A 22,102-nucleotide genomic window follows, 5' to 3' on the forward strand; every position below is an offset into this window, starting at 1 on the left:
CTACCAGTTCTCCGAGTTTGTTAAAATATGCTTTTTAGATGTCCACTGTCCTTATTCTGCTGCTTTCACTCCTTCCTTTCCTGTGAATCACAAAATCTATCATTTTATGATCACTTCCACCCAAAATTGCCTTCCACCCAGAGATTCGCTATCAATTCCTCCCCGTGGGTAAGAATCAAGTCTAATACGGCTGTCCTCCTGGTTACATCCTCCACCGTCTGGAACAAAAAGTTGTCCCTGATACATTTCAAGAACTTATTGGATATGTTGTGTTTTGTCATATTACTTTTCCACTAGATGTCTGGGTAGTTAAAATCCCTCATTCCTATCAGGTCGGTCTTTTTGGATATTTCTGTTATTTGTTCTAGAAATGCCTCATACATCTTCTTTTCCTGACTTGGTGGTCAACAGTAGACCCCTACCATGACATCACCTCTATTTTTTACCGCTTTTATCTTTACCCAGAGACTCTCAACTGGTCGGCCTGCCATGTCCTTCTGGATCTCAGAACAAGTGCATATATTCTTGGTGTACAACACAACACTTGCTCCCTTTTTACCCTGCCTGTCCTTCCTGAACAAGTTGTACCCCTCTATACCAATATTCCTCTCATAAGACTTAACTGCCATCACAGACTGGGTGGGGTAAGTCATAAGTTAGTTTGTGTACTAATACTTCTAGTTCTTCCTGTTTACTCCCCATACTCCTTGAATTTGGGTACAGACATCTAAGATGTTGAGCAAATTCCCACATTGATGCCCTCTGATTTCTCCTTTGACCCTACTGCAATTTTCCATGTCCCCCGCAACATCTAGCCCTCCGTTAAGGTCACCTTTATCTATACTTAACTGTGGGCTTTTGTCACCTATCCCCTTTGAATTGAGTTTAAAGCCTCCCCACATTAGGCTGGCAAGTCAGTAGCAGCAGCCTGGCAAGCACAGACCAGAACACGCTGCCCTGAGGGAAAACATACCTGTGACTGTCGCACAAAGATGCCATGATTCTCTTCACAGGTGAAATACTTCCTGCCCTGCACAGTTCCATCGTTCTTGCCCTTCGCTTCATCCAAGACGACTCCAACCCACTTGCCTGTGGCGAACAACGTGGCACCAACATATGCCACTGTACCACGGTGTCCCTTTCCGATGACTTCCACTCTGGAGCCCACTTTCAAGGGCTTGCCACTAGCTTCCACACTCATCCTGGTTCCAGTACTTGACACCTAGAGGAACAGCAGGAAAATAAAACTGTCAGCAAGTTAACATATGAAATTACTATCAACTGTATTTCTCTCACTATTTAGGAGACTGAAATCTCATTCTCAATTCAGCTGAAAACCACCACCCTGTTTGATGTGACCTACGTGAGGACAGTGTGTCTTCCATTTTAGGATTTTGCCTGAAGTCAGATGAGAAGGTGGAAACGGTTTTGAACGAAGTAGGCCAGTTGTCAGAGTCATTTCTACAATTCGTTATTTTCTGAAGAAAACATACTATATGCCCTTACATCTTGGGGCTGTCACAAGCATTAAAATCACGCACACCAGCAAAGCCTCTGAAATATTAATTACTGCTCCTATTAGTTTTTAATACACCACACCCCAAGCACAGATACAATGTATATTTTTGGAAGATCCATTCAGTAGCTTTGGGAAAGACCAATATGAAGCAGCAGCCCTTCGCAAGTCACCATATACATCTGACACTGTGACAGATGGTCACAGATCATCTTCCAGTGCGGGAAGCACAGGATCACCATCTCAGAAGAGACTACTTTATCTCCCTGCAGCATCCCTAGCCTCTAGCATTAGAGGCCCCTGTAACCAGAGCTGTTGGGTTTGTGAACCCTCCTCTTCCACAGCATCATGCTTTCCTGCCCCTCTTCAAAGAGATATGGCTGGTCCATGGCTGATATTTGAGAACTAGCAGCCTATCTGCATGGATTTAGGAGACAACCTCTGGGCCAGGATCACCCATTCATAGCTTTACTAGAGCTCCAAATCAGGCACTAAGCAATTAATAAGAAAATAGAGACATTAAACTCTCATTATGTTTTCAAGACATTCAGTATCCTCCTAATTACCCATCCACGCTTGTTAAAGTCTAATGTGCACTACTGCATTTTTAAGTTGTCATCTCAAACCTATATCTATCTGCCTAGGTACAACTAAATGCATTCCAAGATTCACTTCTGGTGCAGAGAATAAGGCCATGGGTGTAAGCAATTCCATCAATGAAGAGTGTTACACACTCAGAATCTTACTAGAAATACGCACGTGTTAATGTAACTGTGAAGCACATGCCTCCATTTTCAATTTACTTTTCCAGGGGCTGTGGGCCCCACCATTCTACTGTTGTGCGAGCAGTCACTCACTGAAAAGCAGAGTTCCATCTCGATTAATACCACCGGCCTAGACGATAATGTTGCTGTCACATTTCATTGGCCTCTTCAGGCACTCGTACGGTGTCCAAAACAAAAAGGAGTCTAAAGCTTTACACAGTTAACTGCTATCAGAAAGGCTCCATAATATAAATGCTTACAATGCAAGTAATCCTTAGCATACAGGGGTTCTGAAGAAAAATGTTCGTAAACAAGACAAACTGATGTAGGAAGAAAGGGAACAGGTCATAAACAGAAAATGCCTCAGTCGTATTCCAGTAGCTCTGGTAACCTGCAAGATATTATTCTATTTGACTGAAGAAGCAAATATTATTTAACCAGACAAGTCCACAGGAAGTAACATCCATCTTCTAGTGTAAAGAAATATACTTGCAGCTCAACCAATGGCTAGTCTGAGTTTTGGGGGCTCTTTATGCAAACCACACAATATTTATACTTCCATTCATTATTGTAGTGATGTGACTTTCTGTTACAGAAACAGCACACCCCAGGTTAGGCTCCAGCGTGACCTAGCAACCGGAGTTTTCTTCCGGATCATGAAGCTATTATACGGCTCTGCACAGACAGCATTAACCACCATAGTAAATTTGTAAACATTATACCATGGCCCTGATCTGATGAAACAGACAGATTCCTAAACCCAATTCATAATCATTCATCTTGCCAATGGGCCAGGCCAGGAGTGGGCAAACTACGGCCCGCGAGTGGGGTCTGGGGCTTGTCCCGCTCCGGTGCTCCAGCTGGGGCGCCGGGTCAGGGGCCGCACCACGAGGGTTGGCCCCACTCTGGGGCTCCAGCTGGGGTGGGGGCTGCACCACACGACTCAGCCCTGCTCTGGCGCTCCAGTCAGGGCACCAGGTGGCTCCTGGAAGCAACCACGTGGCCCCGCTCCACGCATAGGTGCTGGAGAAGGAACATGCCACTGCTTCCGGGAGCTGCTTGAGGTAAGTGGCACTTGGAGCCTGCACCCCTGAGCCTCTCACCACGCCCCAATCCCCTACCCCAGCCCTGATTCCCCTCCCGCTCTCCAAACCCCTCGATCCCAGCATGAAGCACTCTCCTGCACCCCAAACCTCTCATTCCCAGCCCCACCCCAGAGCCTGCACCCCCAACCAAAGGTCTCACCCCCTCCCACACCCCAACCCCAATTTTGTGAGCATTCATGGCCAGACATACGATGTCTATTCCCCGATGTGGCCCTCAGGCCAAAAAAGTTTGTCCACCCCTGGGCCAGCCTGTCAGTGCCAGAGCCTTCAAGAGTTTTCTTGGCTAAAATCTGTTAAATAGAATTGATGACCTGAAATTACCTTAATTTCTCCAGATTGGAGACCTCACAGCTCATGTGACCACCTCATGGAAGGCAAAAATTCTCTTACAAGTTGAGCTTTCATTTTACAAATGATCTTTCAGTGACCTCAGCTGAAACTCCCCTCCCTGGTACACAGAGATCCATAAACAAAGGGTGCCCCAACCCTCAATAGGAACATGGACATCGATTGTGTAGGTCAGCCTGTTACACACCATTTCTGTTAGAAATACAGGCAGGAGGACAATCCCTGCTGGAAAGGGTACAGAACAGATGCTGACATCAAGATGAATGAATGGAATTCTAGAGCACTTGTCACCTCAGCTCCACTGATATGTTGGGAGAAGGGTTGAAGGGATTTCTGCTTCACGGTTTCATTAGTAGGCGTGCCTCTGAAGGGAGGACTAGGACTTGTGGGCCTCCTGGATAAAAGCATGTTCTCAGGAGGGGCATTCCAAACACAAGGACAGAGGGAAGGTGTGGAAATAAGTGCATGAGGAGGACATGAGCAAGACAATTATCCAATTTAGCAAGAATGAAGGAAACAGCCAAGTTGGACACCACCAAAGAATCAGGCAGATGAAAGCCAGTGAAGGAATATGAAAAAAGGCCAGATGTGGCTGGAATGAGGGCAAGGTACATTACGCCTGCAGTGTTCTGGTTGCATTGAAGTGGGACAAGGTGAGAGTCACAGAGGCAAGATAGCAGGAAGTTATGGTACTCGAAGTAGTTTAAAAGGTGACCTGCAAATGTTTTTAAATTCTGTTTCCCTGAAACTATTTTATTATGTGTAAAGATGACCTGAATGGTTGATGTTAAAACATCCTTTTACATTAACAAGATCATGAATGTCAAGTCTGGGTTTGCTGGAGGAATCTGTGAGTATCTCAGATATTTATTGTGAGTTCCCACACCTTAACTGAAAGGGTGAGAGTGTTTAATCTTGAACAGATACCCTTGCTCCCAAGCATTCATTAGGCATTGGAGCACAGCAGGTATTAACAAAAACAAGAGTTTTAAGCCATCTGATTAAACAGCCAATCCCAGTCACTGTCTATGTCTCTGGCCACCATAGACTCTTCCACGGTAGGAGACCCCCCCGAGTCTTTAATGGGAAAAAAAAGAAAAGTCTCTTAAAAAAAAAAAATCACACAAAAGCCTTCTAGCCCTGCTTTCCACAACATAAACTGGGCAACAAAATGGCAGATGAAATTCAATGTTGATAAATGCAAAGTAATGCATATTGGAAAACATCCCATCTATACCTATAAAATGATGGGGTATAAATTGGCTGTTACCACTCAAGAAAGATCTTGGAGTCATTGTGGATAGTTCTCTGAAAACATCCAGTCAATGTGCAGCGGCAGTCAAAAAAGCGACCAGAATGTTGGGAATCATTAAGAAAGGGATAGATAATAAGACAGAAAACATCATATTGCCTCTGTATAAATCCATGGTACGCCCACATCTTGAATACTGCGTGCAGATGTGGTTGCCCCATCTCAAAAAAGATATATTGGAATTGAAATAGGTTCAGAAAAAGGGCAACAAAAATCATTTTAGGGGTATGGAACGACTTCCATAGGAGGAGAGATTAATAGGACTGGGACATTTCAGCTAGCAAGAGGGGACCATGATAGAGGTCTAGAAAATCATGACTGGGGTGGAAAAAGTAAATAAGGAAGTATTATTTACTCCTTCTCATAACACAAGAACTAGGGGTCACCAAATGAAATTAATATGCAGCAGGTTTAAAGCAAATAAAAGGAAGTATTTCTTCACACAATGCACAGTCAACCTGTGGAACTACTTGCCAGAAGATGATGTGAAGGCCAAGACCTATAACAGAGTTCAAAAAAGAACTAGGTAAGTTCATGGAGAATAGGTTCATCAATGGCTATTAGCCAAGATGGACAGGGATGGTGTCCTTAGATGCTGTTTGCCAGAAGCTGGGAATGGGCGACAGGGGATGGATCACTTGATGATTCCCTGTTCTGTTCATTCCCTCTGGGGCACCTGACACTGGCCACTGTTGGCACACGGGATACTGGGCTAGATGGACCTTTGGTCTGACCTAGTCTGGCCATTCCTACAAAGAGGGGGTGCGTGGAGAGAACGCATGTGCCCAATTTTTTTATCCTTTGAAAATCGCATTTTCAGACCAACATGCTGCTTTAAGAATTAGCAGCAAGCTCCATGCTACACTCAAAGCAGGCAAAAACCCTTATCCATCGAATTGGAAATTTCATAGCCTCTCACTTCAAACCCATTTAGACATTGATTCCTACCACATTCACTTCCTTCCTTTTCAATAGATGAACCAAGAGAAAGAAAGGGCCTTTTCCCAAGCTGAATAAGCTCCTCCTCCTGAGATTGCAGCTAACCAACCAGATAATGCAGTAGCAAGAAATGAATTCCACAGATTTTACTGGAGAAGAGTTATTTTCTGTAATGTTATAAAAGGAAAAACTGTGGTCCTTTCTTATATACATTACCAGACCAAAATATGTTAAAATTAACTGAATCCAGTTTAGTGTACAGAAAGCTAACTGACAAGCCAGGACATTCCTGCTATCCCTTTCAACAGTCTTTTTCTCACTAACTTCCACAATCTTCACTGCTAAAGAAAGGAAGACTTTACATTTCTTTGCTACATATCTAGTCATACATGTAACGTATCTGAAGGTTACTTTTAAAGTGGTATAACCTTACTGAAAACAGTTTTCTGGGAACCATAAAACAAACGTCTCTGTAAAATCACCTGTGAGGGAGACAGACTCTAGATGTAGTGGAGAGAAAGGGATTTATGTATACATTCTCTCTCTGTAGTTTTGGAAGCCACTTCCATGAATACCATCTTTTCTACAAGGTTACTAGACGTACTGTAGTATGCAGATGCAGTACAGTCTCTAACATAGCAGTAAACTTATTAAATCATCCAGGCCATCTCAACTGATGGAGAGGTGAACTGGTTGAGCTAATAGTTTCTTTTCCATTTTGATTACAGACCTAAAAGTGGCAATTCTTCAACAAAAAAAACTTCAAAAACAGACTCCAACGAGAGACTGCTGAATTGGAATTAATTTGCAAACTGGATACAATTAATTTAGGCTTGAATAAAGACTGGGAGTGGATGGGTCATTACACAAAGTAAAACTATTTCCCCATGTTTATTCTCCCCCCCCCCCCCTCCGTTCCTCACATGTTCTTGTCAACTGCTGGAAATGGCCCACCTTGATTATCACTACAAAAGGTTCCCCCTCCCCCGCTGGTAATAGCTCCCCTTACCTGATCACTCTCGTTACAGTCTGTATGGTAACACTCATTGTTTCATGTTCTCTGTGTATATAAAATCTCCCCACTGTATTTTCCACTACATGCATAGAATCATAGAATCATAGAATATCAGGGTTGGAAGGGACCCCAGAAGGTCATCTAGTCCAACCCCCTGCTCAAAGCAGGACCAATTCCCAGTTAAATCATCCCAGCCAGGGCTTTGTCAAGCCTGACCTTAAAAACCTCTAAGGAAGGAGATTCTACCACCTCCCTAGGTAACGCATTCCAGTGTTTCACCACCCTCTTAGTGAAAAAGTTTTTCCTAATATCCAATCTAAACCTCCCCCACTGCAACTTGAGACCATTACTCCTCGTTCTGTCATCTGCTACCATTGAGAACAGTCTAGAGCCATCCTCTTTGGAACCCCCTTTCAGGTAGTTGAAAGCAGCTATCAAATCCCCCCCCATTCTTCTCTTCTGCAGGCTAAACAATCCCAGCTCCCTCAGCCTCTCCTCATAACTCATGTGTTCCAGTCCCCTAATCATTTTTGTTGCCCTTCGCTGGACTCTCTCCAATTTATCCACATCCTTCTTGAAGTGTGGGGCCCAAAACTGGACACAGTACTCCAGATGAGGCCTCACCAATGTCGAATAGAGGGGAACGATCACGTCCCTCGATCTGCTCACTATGCCCCTACTTATACATCCCAAAATGCCATTGGCCTTCTTGGCAACAAGGGCACACTGCTGACTCATATCCAGCTTCTCGTCCACTGTCACCCCTAGGTCCTTTTCTGCAGAACTGCTGCCTAGCCATTCGGTCCCTAGTCTGTAGCTGTGCATTGGGTTCTTCCGTCCTAAGTGCAGGACCCTGCACTTATCCTTATTGAACCTCATCAGATTCCTTTTGGCCCAATCCTCCAATTTGTCTAGGTCCTTCTGTATCCTATCCCTCCCCTCCAGCGTATCTACCACTCCTCCCAGTTTAGTATCATCCGCAAATTTGCTGAGAGTGCAATCCACACCATCCTCCAGATCATTTATGAAGATATTGAACAAAACTGGCTCCAGGACCGACCCTTGGGGCACTCCACTTGATACCGGCTGCCAACTAGACATGGAGCCATTGATCACTACCCGTTGAGCCCGACAATCTAGCCAGCTTTCTACCCACCTTATAGTGCATTCATCCAGCTCATACTTCCTTAACTTGCTGACAAGAATACTGTGGGAGACCGTGTCAAAAGCTTTGCTAAAGTCAAGAAACAATACATCTACTGCTTTCCCTTCATCCACAGAACCAGTAATCTCATCATAAAAGGCGATTAGATTAGTCAGGCATCATTCTTATGTAGAGCATTACATCCGATGAAGTGAGCTGTAGCTCACGAAAGTTTATGCTCAAATAAATTTGTTCGTCTCTAAGGTGCCGCAAGTACTCCTTTTCTTTTTGCGGATACAGACTACTCTGAAACATTTCCATTTCTGACTTCTTCACTGCTGAGGCATTAGGCTCATATCAAACCTTTCAAACTTAAACTCAGAAACCCTGAAGTCCTAGTGGCTTTGCTGATCATCCACTGTGAATTTTCCAAGATCAGTAAAACCCCTCAATCCTCATATGAGGTCTGCAACTTTTCTATTCCACTGTAAAACTACTATTCTTGAAATCTGATTGCTGACTTTTTCTTGTCTTTTGCAAATCATGTAAGCTTTTTGGGTGACGTTTTGCTGTCTCCGAAATCAGTGGGGTTGGTCTGGTGAGGGCTGATTTGGCCTTTTACAACTCAGCTACCCCTCCAGTAAAGTGGGGGTAATACTTGCATACTTCATGGTGAGACTATAAAGCTAAAATTATGATTTGTAAGCACTACATCACTGCTAAGAATTAATTTTAAAAAAAAGAAGAAAAGATAATAGCACTTCAGTAATTGATGAATTAAAAAGGGCAAAATTAATTCCTAGCTTCACCCTCCCCCATCTCCCTTACCTTCTTCCCTGCTATGTACCTTCCTTTATCAAATGCACTCCCAACAAAACCCCAACCAAAACATTAAAGTGAAATTAAAATCATGGAATTACCGTGACATTTGCAGGACACCATATTGTTCACTCTGCAGAAATGTTACATTCCTTTCCTCCATCCCTTTGTTGGTCTTGTCTATTTACACTTCAAGATAGTGACTGACTTATTCTAGGTGTGTACAGTCCCTAGTACAATGGGGTATTGAACCTAGTTGGGGCCTCTAAATACATTAGCTACAGATATCAAATGGACTCTTTTATCTGTGTTTCCAGATACTGTACAATTTAGCAAGAATTCTACTTTTGATCAGTTCCAAATACTAGACTTAACTAAAGCACTTGATTTAGTTATTTAAGCAACAGCTGCATCCATTGGCCTCAGTTCTGAAAGCAGATTTAAGATGTACTGTCCCTCACATATGCACTGAATGGTATTTGCTATTAAGTTTTTAATTAATAAAATGGCATCTAAGAAGAGTTTTGCCTTAATTGGCTTCCTTTCTCATTCTGTATTAATGCACTTGCATTAAACTAACTTACATAAAAATACGGCGTCAGTTTCTTAGTTTATTTCTCACTGGAAGTCAATAGTTGGTTGCTGCAATTATTAACACAGCAGTCAATTGATGTCATAGGGGTATGTGGCACCTCAAGTGACTAATAAACCAAGACCCTTACATCATTCATGCAAGTGTCATCAGTACCGAATGAGGGAGAAGAAAAAATAAAATTAAACCTGGGAAAAGCAGACACTAAATAAAAGGGTTTCACAGTTTATGAGGTACCAGATCTCTCTGGTCAATCCCATGGAAATATAATTTTTCACTCAGAACAGTTAGACAACAGAAGCTAAGTGTGGTCCCAGAAGTTACAGATTAGTGAATATTATCTGTAAAACTGGGGGAGAAAATCATTGGGGACAGTAAAGTTCCCAGGCAAAAACAAAGAGACAAGCCAGTCTGGCTTTTACATGGGAAAACTGTGCCCCTCCAAAACTCTTTGTCAATTCTTTCAAACAGTAGATACAAGAAACAGGGTGGACAACTTGGGCTTTCAGAAGGCTCACAAGAAGCTGTCAAAAAAGCTGGTAAACACAAGGTGACAGGTAAAGTCCCATCACGGATTAGAAGCAGGATACAAGATATGAAGCAAAAAGATGGAATAAATAGTCAGTTCTCATTATGAGAAGGTTAGGAAGATGGCCTGGCTAATCTAACAGGAAAAGTGGATCTGCTTACCTGCTTATTAAAGGCTCACAGATTCACCACAATGCCTATGTCAACCAGCTGGCAGCTTCGGGGCAGAACCAGACCCATCAGTACTGGCAACAGGGGAATGACCCACCCCACGAAGTTTCCACCAATTGAAACAACTTCCACAGCCAGGATAATTCAATTGCACTTTCTTAAATTACAAATTGTGCTAAGTACAAAGTGGAAAACGTACAATTTCCCCTACTGCAGGGCATGGGAAATAACTCCTAACAACAAAACCCAAATCTTTCAATGTTAATTTCCATCTAAGTTCTGAATGATATTCTCATCTCCAGGCTGGGTCATACCTCGGGACTTCATTGCTCAGAGAAAGGACATTTTCAGGTAGGCACAGATACATTTTCCTATTCTCCATTGTGCTAAGGTTCACAGATCTGTTACAATGGGATTTTCACAGCAGCGTACCCCCACTATCATCCTTTAAATACGGACATCCAAAATGAGGTATATTACATGTCCTCCATCTTCTCCTGGGCACTAAGGTGTGGAGAATGCTTCTGCCAAAAAAAATGACGCTGGCTAAAGATTGGATGGCCAGTATGTAAAGTCGGGGTGAATTTAGGCATTGATGGTCATGTGGCCACCTAGCAGATCTCAGTGTAGAAGATCTAACTTCTCTGCGCTATGAATGTCAGTGCTCTGAAGGAGCATACTGTGATAATTAGGGATTTACCTCGGGGGCAGGAGTGAGGACTACTTGTCTGAATTACACGTACAAGAGCAGTGGCACCAGCTGGGGAGAGGGGAGAAGATGAGACTGACACCAAGGCTTTTGCACTTGCTCATAGTTCCATAGGCTGCGGAGCCTGGGGGGCCAAGCCCAACCACTTTTAAGCAGCGTTCCTGTACTAAATCAGTACGGCTGCTGCCAGAGCGGTCCAGAGCATCGGTCCAGAACATCGCTCCAGCTGCGTGCTTACAACGCCTCTCCATTTGACCAGGCCACCTCACCCCCTCCACAGCTGGGCAGCAAGGCCAAGTTTCAGTGAATGATGTTGTGACCAGGCGCATGGGGTCGCAACGCAATTTGGGCTCCAGATAGAGGGGTGGCTGGGCCAATGGTGTTGTAACCTGATGCCCAGGACATCTGTTCCTGTACAGTGGAGCACAGAGGAATCCCCTGACAACTTGCCTCTTTGCGGTACCAGCCCAAGGTACTGGGGAGAGGGGAGAATCCCTTGCCGAGGGAGACCCAAAGTCCCTACAAGAGAAGTGGGTCCTGAATCAGAATTTGCCTTCTCTCCCCCGCCCTTCCAAAACATCTGAATTGCTGCCTGAATACTGGTCTCATCTGAGAAAGCTCCCAACTTCAAAACTCAGCTGATCAGAAATAGGTAATGCACGATTTCATTCATTCCCTGGAATTTCCAGGGGTTTCTTAAGAACGGTAATGGGACAAAGCTGTTCCTGTGATTCTTGCACAGTACTACAGATTACTGCCTCTGGCTACTCTCCAGGGACCTCACTTTAACCAAAGCTGCAGGGAGCAATTTACTCCCAAAATAAGAGAGCCTGGCTGCGATCTGTGTCTACCTCCAGGCAGGGCTGGTTCAGAGTCAGAGCTCTGAAGTAACTGAGGGCAGCTGCTGACCTTGCCGCAGCAACCTGCGCTTTTTGAGCTACCGTTCAAAGAGGTATTTTCTCCTGTTGTAGTTCAGGGATGGCTTCCACTTGCCGTACGATCTGTATTCCTTTCTATAGCACCGGGCAGAAGCTAGGACGGCAAGTTCACTTTTCTGAGGACTCTGAATAGCCTCAGCTTACCATAGAACTCCCCCCTGTATCCGTAAGAAAGCTAGGAACTGATTTGCTTGAGTGTCTGATTTCCAGGACCAGAAGCACATCTATGCCCAAAGGAGGGGGCTTAGGTGGCCTGGACTTGGTGGCCTGTGAGGAGGCCACTTGCAGGTAAAAAATTGCCCATGCTGGAAACAGAGTCCTTGCTACCAGGGAAGATAGCCACATTCACCTGGGGCACTGACTCCAGGTTGGATTTGGACAGATGCACACCGAGAAAGCGTCTGCCTTTATGAAATGGAGGCCAGGGGCTAGAAAGAGGTAACGGGTGGGCCAAGGGCTTGTTCTTCTATAACTAGGCTGCTGCCCCCTTCTTCACCCCATAGCCAGCTTCTAGGGGGAAAGGAAGTGCTGGTGACCCACAGCAACCTGAAACAGCTGCTGGGAACAACAGCCCAGACGTTAGGGTGTGGCAACCCACAGCGGCAGCTGGGGATGGCAGCCCAATACTCTCCAGTCTTTTAGGTATGACAGGAAAATCCCCTCTGTCTATTACAACTTCTAAGGGAACACCAGAAGGGATGCACAGCTATCACTTGTCCAAGGTGACTGCAGACTCTCTCAGCATAGCTTCACAGTACCCAGAATTCTAAATGGAAAGTGTCCAGCCGCTCTTTTGTTATTTTTAATAGAATATAGTATATCTATTATATAATCCCCTAACTCTGATTTGGACTGCTGGCTCCCCTCTCCTAAGGTGGAAGAATTCCCTCTACATATGGACACAGGTGTGAGCGCGACACACACACACACTAATCAGCACGTCTATCACCTGGTCTTTCTGCACTGACCCGCCATACTGCACTCCATGGAGGTTAGAAGGAGAAACAAGCACTGATTTTACTTCCCCCTTGTGAGTTTGTCCCTATGAACCCGCAATGGAAAAGTGAGGGGATAATCTGGGCTCAGGTCGCTGAGCTCTCAGTGATCACCCTGTTTACAAAGAGGCTGGGCTTATTCTTTTCCCTCCCCAACATGGGCCCCTTTCTGGGTCTCTCAAGGAAGGTGGGATTCAAGAATGGACTTCCCAGAAGCTCTGCCCCTCTCTACTGCATAAGTGCTAGGTGAGCCAGCTGGGTCTGTTTTTCCATGGGGTGCCTGGGCTATCAGCAGGGAGCCCTGTTACAGAGACGGCAGTCGGCGGCGGGAGCTGACCCTTACTCACCTCTGGCGCAAGGTGGCCAGTGCTCTCTACCCGTGGCCCAATGGGAGGCAGCTGAGCTCTGCCATCTGTTGGTGCAAGCCATAGGGGCTCAGTGTAATTTTCCATCTGGCATGCTGCCCCTCTGGTTTAACCCCCCATACCGAGATGGGGGCACCAGCCTCACAGACAGTTCTTTTCCAATACTGTGTGTCTCCTTTCCTGCCTAGGGGAGAGGGTAGGGGTGACCCACCAGGGCCTGGGCTAAGGGAGGGGAATGCATTCTGCCCCCAGAGCTGGTCAACCACCTTGAGACTCTCCAAGGACCTGTCTCTTGTTCCCCACTTATCCTTCAGCCTCTGGCTTTTCTCACCTGAGCGCTCCCTGAAGTCTGCAGGGAACCAGGCGCTGCAAACAGGGGAAGCAGAACTCAGGGACAAATCCCAAAGGGCAAACACAGCCCTGGGATGCAGCTGGGAATTGGACAGACTGTTACAGGGCTGAACGGTCAGTCAGAAGCGTGAAATAAAGACTGGAGTATCCCTGCAGCAGGGAAGAGTGGGGGAGCAGGGGGCACACCAAACTGGAGGAACTTCAGGGGCAGGGCATTCCCCTTCTGCCAGTGACTGACAAGCTGCAAGCAGACTGAAGTATCCATTGTAATAGCTCTATAGACTTTAGAACAATGAAGGACTGGCCTTTGGTAAGTTAAATGTCTATGACAGGCTAACAATAGTGCCAAGCATCGCTGGGAATGTCTGGTATAGGTCTGGTGGTAGTCAGGAAGGTGGGATGTAGAGCAAAGTGGTTACATTTGCCAATTACAAAGTCAAGGCAACAAAGGATTGTGAGGAATTCTAGGAAAATCTAACAAAAGCAAGTAACTGAACATTATAAAGACCAATTGAATTCACAGACTAATCCAAGGTGAGGAGCACTGGAAGGAATAATTTAAATCAGTCATGCGCACTGATGGATTCTAAATTAGTTAGAACCCCTCAGGAAATATATCGAGACATCACTGTGGACAGCTCTATCATAAATATCAGCTCAATGTACAGCAGTGGCCAAAGAGGCACGTAAGCTAGTAGGCCATTCTAAAACGAGACAATGCTATGGAAACTGCGCGGTTATGGAAACCCATGGCTCCGTCCCCACCAAGCTTCAGAACCATCAGGTTAGCTCAAAGCCTCCCAGGTGCAGCATTCCTGCAGAACTCCTTCGCCCTAGAGGAGTCTTCACCCTACTGTGCCTCAAATCTTGGGTGCTGTAGGGAGACTGGATGTCTCAGGCAACTGTGGATAGGACAGAGCGCTTTTCACACCCAGAAAAACTATTCAGATCCTCCCCAGGTCAGTTCTCTCTCTCTCACACACACACACACAGGTTTAAAAAATACCAAAAATGGAATATATTTCAACGCACTTATGATTTAAGCACAAATATTTGGGTCACTAATGTGCGCTGCCTGCACACAACAATTTTAGAGCTTTGTTTCACCAGGGCACATAACCCCCCAAATATGCGTGTTACATTTTGAAGCCAGGATCATGTCATTATGTGAGCGCACAGTGATACCTCCCTACATGCATATGTGACTAATTGCACCCTTAATCTGTCACTCAAAATATAGATCAAAAGTTTGGGGGCAAACCTTGAACACAGCAGCACTTCTCTGGAAGTCTCCCAGGAAGAGATTCATGACCGCAAGTTAAAATCCTCTTAGCCTCAAATTTAAGAGGTAGCTAAAGAGGACTTGAAAAAGGAGAGACTTAGAAATAATTCTAGTCTTCGTTTGCGCTAAGGCTAGTTATTACTGAATATATAATATCTGGTGCTGCCATATTCGGTCCTCATCAAAGGCGATTACTCAAGGATTAATAACAGACCCATCATCCAGTGACACAATGCGGGCGGCTGCTGTCTCATCTAACAGAATCTTAAGCAGCCTGGATCTGTTGCTGTTAGACTTGTAGATGAACTAGCAAGGCATTGCTGTGACAAAGCTCCTACTGTGCGAGCACCACTCTAGTGCTGGACTTACTCTGGTTTGACACCTAAAAGCAAACAGAGCAATTTCAAATAAGAGATTAGAAGATTATGGTGGGGCAAGGGCAGGGGAAAGGGGCACAAATACTTGTCAACTCAGCAAATGGGAAAAATACTAAGCTGAACCCACTAACCTCAGCCCCGAGGAATGAGAGTGGGAATCCCACAGGGCATGTATGGTTACTTTGGTGTGCCAGGCAAATGGTTTGGGTGTTTCTAGCGTTGCCAACAGAGTTGATCCAGAGTCTTTCGGATAATCAACCTGTTAATATATTAGGTGTCGTATTACTCCCAAGACAAGTAAAGTACTACAACCAACCAGCTCTCTCTAGAGGGGCGCTCACAAATTTGGTTCTCTTGACACTGGAGTCTCAACATGTAGTTTGAGTAAAACATAGTTAATGTTGACTAACTTCAAACCCAAAAAGAACAGGAGTACTTGTAGCACCTTAGAGACTAACAAACCCAAACAAATCCCACCTGGCCTTAGCCATTGAATGGAATTAAACACAGCTAACAGAATACTAGTGGGAAAGCCTCAGAGCCAGCCCATGGATCAGGGACGGAACATCTTAGAAAATCCAAACTCCAGGAAGCTAGCGAGCAGCACATACTCCAAGGCTTGGCTGTCAAGAGCAGAGGACAATCATAGGAGACCTAGTTTAAAAGAGGGCTTCTACACACAAACCACATTCTTTCACCATTTCTGAAGCACTTTAAGTAACTTTTCAGACATATTCCCTAAGTGACCATCTTTAGTCCTTCCGGATGGCAGTTGCTATGCACCATGGCCTCTGCTACTTTCATCATCTAGCTAACCAGGGGTAACAGCAAAGAAACAAAAGCAACCAAGTCATTTTGACCATATACACTCAAACACAAAAATCCACCAGTGATTCCTTGGTGTGTTGTCTACTACCCTAACAATGCTCTTTACTGGGAAGCCTGTGCAGTTGCACACTGCATTCTTTCAGTGCTTTTTCCTAAAGGAGGTTTGAAATGAGTTCAGCATAACCTGAGATGAGAAGAAAGGTCTCTCTCTTCTCAGGATTTGCAAAGATGAAGGAAGACATGGCCAAAACATGGCCCGATAGTGTTTGTGATCAACCTAGAGTTATCGAGCTCTTTGCCAAGTTGGCAAGCACCAAGTAATAGAGAAGCCTGGAAATGCACTAACCCAGCCTCTCCAACACCTAGAGACTCAGACAGAATACCACTAGATTCGAGAGAGAACAAAACGGCAAAGAAAAACTCCAAAGAAAGGCCTCATTGTAAGGCTATTGCTCATTTTAAGTTCTGTTGCCGACTTCACAGCCCAAGTTTAATGGCAATATGGAAAACCTTGGGCTTCCAAATATCTGAAAATCATTTCAGCACCTCACAGTGCAAGTTGGAAAACAATCAGATGGAAAAAACAAAGAAGGCCCGGGGGGGGGGGGGGGGGGGGGGGAAGCACGACAACCTAGAATCTTTGTGCTGAAAAGCCCCAGAAAAATTCTGTCATAGCTGGAGGCTCAGCTGACACCTCATTACATTATCAGCAATAACTCACAAGAAATAGAGACTGATTTAAATCAAAAGGAAACGACTAACAGTATAATTCAGGCTATTTATCTACACTTTCCTCCCCCACCCGATATGTATTAACGAGTGAGATATTGCTAATAGCCAGACGCACAATTCAGAAAATGGGAAAAGGATAGTAAACAATCTATATTTCACAGTAAATATCTATATTCTTCATTGCACCAATAACATTCAGATATATTGTCGGTATAAGACATATACTAGATCCAAGTAGTTTGTAAATAACCCCCCCGCCCCCCCCAACTTACCCGACTGTACGTGTGTCTCCTGCTCTGGGCCATGCTGCCGTTGCTCTATTTTAATGATTTTTTTTTTTAAATGATGGTCTCAGTTCATGGCTAGTAGTAATTCAGGAAGGATTTGGCTGTTATGTTCCAGTTGATTCAACCATACCCGCACCCCAACCCACGCTCTGTCTGGCCACACAGAGGAAAAAACCCTTTTCTGTTAGAGGGTTCCTGAATACATGGACATACAGAAACCCAGCCCAGCTGACGGAGACTCACTTTGCGCTACTGCTGCTCCAGACTCTTGTCACAGATTTTGCCAGCCCACTGGGTCCTAATGCTAAACAGTTTCCTATTTGAAACTGGAAAAGAAAAGGCAAGCTGCCTGGGCTGGGGCACTGGAGACACAAAAGCCATGAAATGACACCAATGAGCTTCTCCAGACCAACATCAAAAGCATCTACATGGAACACAGCCTCGTCCTGCTTTGGAGGGAAGCGTTGGATATGCGGTGTCCCTGCATTCTCCTCACTAGACAGGGCCATCCGCATTCCTGCTTGCGTGGAGCGGATGATAAATACCCAGAGTTGCAGTGAATTTTACTCAAAAACAGGTATTTTCAGTTGTTCTTTTCTGCTCCTCCCTTCCCAGCCAGAGTTATTATTACACTTTACTGCAGGACTTAACAACATTCTTAAAAAACAGCCATGCTGCAACCTAGGTGGGACAGAAGCACAGGTATGGAGACCAAACAGTTAATCATGGGGCATTTTTAAATCAATAATTGCTCTTCCTATGGCTGATCTGAATAGATGTCTAATTAAAGTCATCAGCCGCTCTCTTCAGGGCTGCCTACAGCATTAATTGCTGCCTGTGAAACAGCATGGGGGGCTGGGGAGGAGGGGACATGCCTGACACCAGGTTTTGGCAAAGCTGGGGTTCCCAGTGTGTTCCACTCTGCTTTTCTTCATTATTTCAGGACATCACAGCTGCACTAGTGATCATCTTCCAGTTCTTACCCCCACCCCAAGGGTGGGCAAACTTTTTGGCCTGAGGGCCACATCGGAGTTCCGAAACTGTATGGAGGGTCGGGTAGGGAAGGCTGTGCCTCCCCGAACAGCCTGGCTCCCGCCCCCCTATCCGCCCCCTCCCACTTCCCACCCCCTGACTGCCCCCCTCAGAACCTCCGACCCATCCAACCCCCCTGCTCCTTGTCCCCTGTCCGCTCCCTACCGGGACCCCCCGCCCCAACTGCCCCCCCCAGGACCCCACCCCCATCCAACCCCTCCACTCCCTGTACCCTATCCACACCCCCGCCCCTTGACAGGCTCCCTAGGAATCCCACACCTATCCAACTGCCCCCTGCCCCTTATCCAACCCCACCACTCCCCACCCCCCTACCATGCTGCTCAGAGCACCAGGACTGGCAGCCACGCCGCCAAGCAGCCTAGAGCACTGGGGCAGGCAGGCAGCTCTCGCAGCTGCGTTGCCCGGCTGGAGCTCGCAGCCCTGCCACCCAGAGCGCTGGTGGCACGGTGAGCTGAGGCTGCAGGGAAGGGGGGACAGCAAGAGAGGGGCCGGGGGCTAGCCTCCCCAGCCGGGAGCTCAATAGCTGGACAGGAGGGTCCCGCGAGCTGGATGTGGCCCATTGGCCGCAGTTTGCCCACCTCTGCCCTACCCCCACACACACTGCAGTCTTTGAAATAGACTCTAGGACCCTAGCTTCCCCTGTGTTCAGCACGGACTCGGCAGATGCAACTCAACCTTGCACTAAACTCTACCTCAACTTTATCCCATTCATATTCCCAAATCTGTCCAAACCCACTCCCGCTCTCATAACACAGCACATCTGCATTGTTAAATTCTCACCCCTCAGCTCCTGATGGTAGCTAAGAGTTTTAAGTACGTGCGGCTGGTTTTATACACTGCCTACTACAGAAAAGAAAAATCAAAAGGAGGAAGTCTGAATCCTTCCTTGGCCAGGACATGGACTACTTGGGCCAACAGGCTCTAGGAAAATACTAATTATAGAAATGTAGAACTGGAAGGGACCCTGACAGGTCATGTCCACCCCACTGCACTGAGGCAGGACCAAGTATCCCTAAATCATCCCTGACAGATGTTTGTCTCACCTGTTTTTAAAAACCTCCAACTCCACAGTTCATAGAATATCAGGGTTGGAAGGGACCCCAGAAGGTCATCTAGTCCGACCCCCTGCTCGAAGCAGGACCAATTCCCAGTTAAATCATCCCAGCCAGGGCTTTGTCACGCCTGACCTTAAAAACCTCTAAGGAAGGAGATTCCACCACCTCCCTAGGTAACGCATTCCAGTGTTTCACCACCCTCTTAGTGAAAAAGTTTTTCCTAATATCCAATCTAAACCTCCCCCACTGCAACTTGAGACCATTACTCCTCGTTCGGTCATCTGCTACCATTGAGAACAGTCTAGAGCCATCCTCTTTGGAACCCCCTTTCAGGTAATTGAAAGCAGCTATCAAATCCCCCCTCATTCTTCTCTTCTGCAGGCTAAACAATCCCAGCTCCCTCAGCCTCTCCTCATAACTCATGTGTTCCAGTCCCCTAATCATTTTTGTTGCCCTTCGCTGGACTCTCTCCAATTTATCCACATCCTTCTTGAAGTGTGGGGCCCAAAACTGGACACAGTACTCCAGATGAGGCCTCACCAATGTCGAATAGAGGGGAACGATCACGTCCCTCGATCTGCTCGCTATGCCCCTACTTATACATCCCAAAATGCCATTGGCCTTCTTGGCAACAAGGGCACACTGCTGACTCATATCCAGCTTCTCGTCCACTGTCACCCCTAGGTCCTTTTCCGCAGAACTGCTGCCTAGCCATTCGGTCCCTAGTCTGTAGCTGTGCATTGGGTTCTTCCGTCCTAAGTGCAGGACCCTGCACTTATCCTTATTGAACCTCATCAGATTCCTTTTGGCCCAATCCTCCAATTTGTCTAGGTCCTTCTGTATCCTATCCCTCCCCTCCAGCGTATCTACCACTCCTCCCAGTTTAGTATCATCCGCAAATTTGCTGAGAGTGCAATCCACACCATCCTCCAGATCATTTATGAAGATATTGAACAAAACCGGCCCCAGGACTGACCCTTGGGGCACTCCACTTGATACCGGCTGCCAACTAGACATGGAGCCATTGATCACTACCCGTTGAGCCCGACAATCTAGACAGCTTTCTACCCACAGTTCCACAATCTCCCTTGATAATCTGTCCCAGTACTTAACTATCCTTAAGAGTCAAAAAGTTTTTCTTATTATCTAATCTAAATATCCCTTTGTGCAGATTAAGTCGACTGCTTCTTGTCCTACCTTCAGTGACATGGAGAACAACTGATCACCATCCTCTTTATAATAGCCCTTCACATATTTAAAGACACCCCCATCCCCCTCTTTTCTCAAAACAAAATATTTCTCTTTAAAAAAAATTTCCTCATAGGTCGTACTTTCCAAACCTTTATAATTTTTGTTGCTCTCTCCAATTTCTCCACATCTTTCTTAAAGTGTGGCACCCCAAACTGGGCACAGTACTCCAGCTGAGGCCTCACCAGTACCAAGCAGAGTGAACAAAAACCTCCCACGTTTTACATATGACTCTCCTGTTAATGCAGAGGTGGGCAAACCTCGGCCCACGGGCCACATCCGGCCTGCGGGACCATCCTGCCCAGCTCCTGAGCTCCCGGCCAGGGAGGCTACCCCCTGCAGCCATGCCGCCCACGGGCAGTGCGGCTTGCGCCCGCCCACCTCCCAGGCTTTCCAAAAAGCTTGTCCTGCCACTCTGAGCGGCCTGGTAATGGGGCAGGGGCTGAATAAGGGGCAGGAGATCCCAGGACGCAGTCAGGGACAGGGGGCGGTTGGATGGGGTGGAGGTTCGGGGGGAGGCACGGTCAGGAGACAGGGTGCAGGGGGGGTTGGATAGAGGATGGGGTCTGGGAGGTCGGGGGGGGGATTCTGGGGGATTCTGTACTACTGCCTACACAGTTATTCCCTATTTTGTATTTGTACATTTGATTGTTCTTCCCAAGTCTAGTACTTTGCACTTATCTTTACTGAATTTCATCTTGTTGATTTCAGCCCAGTTCTCCAATTTGTCAAGGTTGTCTTGAATTGTAATCCTGTCCTCCAAAGTGCTAGCAACACTCTCAGCTTGTTTCACCTGCAAATTTTACAAGCATACTCTCCACCTCTTGTACAGCATGTAAAGAAGATTATCTGCCACAAAATCTGAAGTTAAGTTTGCAAATAGCTCTCACTTTAACCCTCCCATTTTTCATTTACTGAGAAGTTTTCATTTGGGCTGAAAGGTTCCATGCTTGGTCACAAGTCCAAAGGGTGAGTTGTCTTCTGGGGTTTGTGAAAGTTTGAGTTACATTAGTGGAGAGAGAAAAAGCATTTTTCCTATTTTAAACTAATCACTTTTGCAGGTGCCTAGCTCAAAAATGGCTGAAAAGATTACATTTTGCAGGTGGTTAGATGCCGAAGGCACCATTTGAACAAGTTGTAAAAAAACTACAATTAAAAAAACTTTTAATTAAACATAATACATAAATTTCTATTAGATGTTTAGTTTTCTAAACAGCTTTATAACTCCCATAATGCTATAATTTGAATTCTTATTTTCTCTCCCTCCAACTGCCTTTGCCCCTTTAAAAAACCTCTCTCTCTCTCAGGGACATTAGCTGGGAATACCTAAATTAATGCAACAGTAACACTGCAAATCTGAACACAGAAAAATCAGTAACTACAAAAAGTAGGACTCCGATACCAGTTCCGCCACACTGCGCACGCCGTGTTAAGCCATTGGGCGCAGAGAGCAGAATCGAGACTATTCTGCAAGCGCAATGCAGCCCAGCCAGTGCTATTAATGGAACCCTACGTTTTGCGTTTCCTGAGAGCATTTGGTTTTCATACACGCTATAATACGGCGAACACCTATAGCCCTTTCAAGGAGGCTTTCAGAGGGTACAAAGACTGAGAAGGATTACTTTGTG

The 22,102-nt window shown here is 45.8% G+C and overlaps 1 protein-coding gene across 10 annotated transcripts in view; it reads right to left on the minus strand.

Moving 5' to 3' along the window:
* DCTN1 (dynactin subunit 1) overlaps positions 1–22,102 on the minus strand; it is a 146,273-nt gene that overhangs the window by 104,232 nt on the left and 19,939 nt on the right. For 3 of the 10 annotated variants that reach the window (XM_073343112.1, XM_073343111.1, XM_073343109.1), the window contains exons 1-2: positions 17,104–17,362; positions 974–1,222 (exon numbers count right to left, since the gene is read on the minus strand). In XM_073343112.1, coding sequence (XP_073199213.1) covers positions 974–1,222; positions 17,104–17,136 — 282 coding nt within the window. In that variant the 5' untranslated portion in view covers positions 17,137–17,362. Of the gene's footprint in view, positions 1–973; positions 1,223–17,103; positions 17,363–22,102 lie in introns of those variants that run through there. The other 7 variants (XM_073343117.1, XM_073343116.1, XM_073343110.1 and 4 more) reach the window with 3 other exon arrangements.

The sequence above is a fragment of the Lepidochelys kempii genome, chromosome 4, assembly GCF_965140265.1.
Source record: "Lepidochelys kempii isolate rLepKem1 chromosome 4, rLepKem1.hap2, whole genome shotgun sequence".
Classification (NCBI taxonomy): domain Eukaryota; kingdom Metazoa; phylum Chordata; order Testudines; family Cheloniidae; genus Lepidochelys; species Lepidochelys kempii.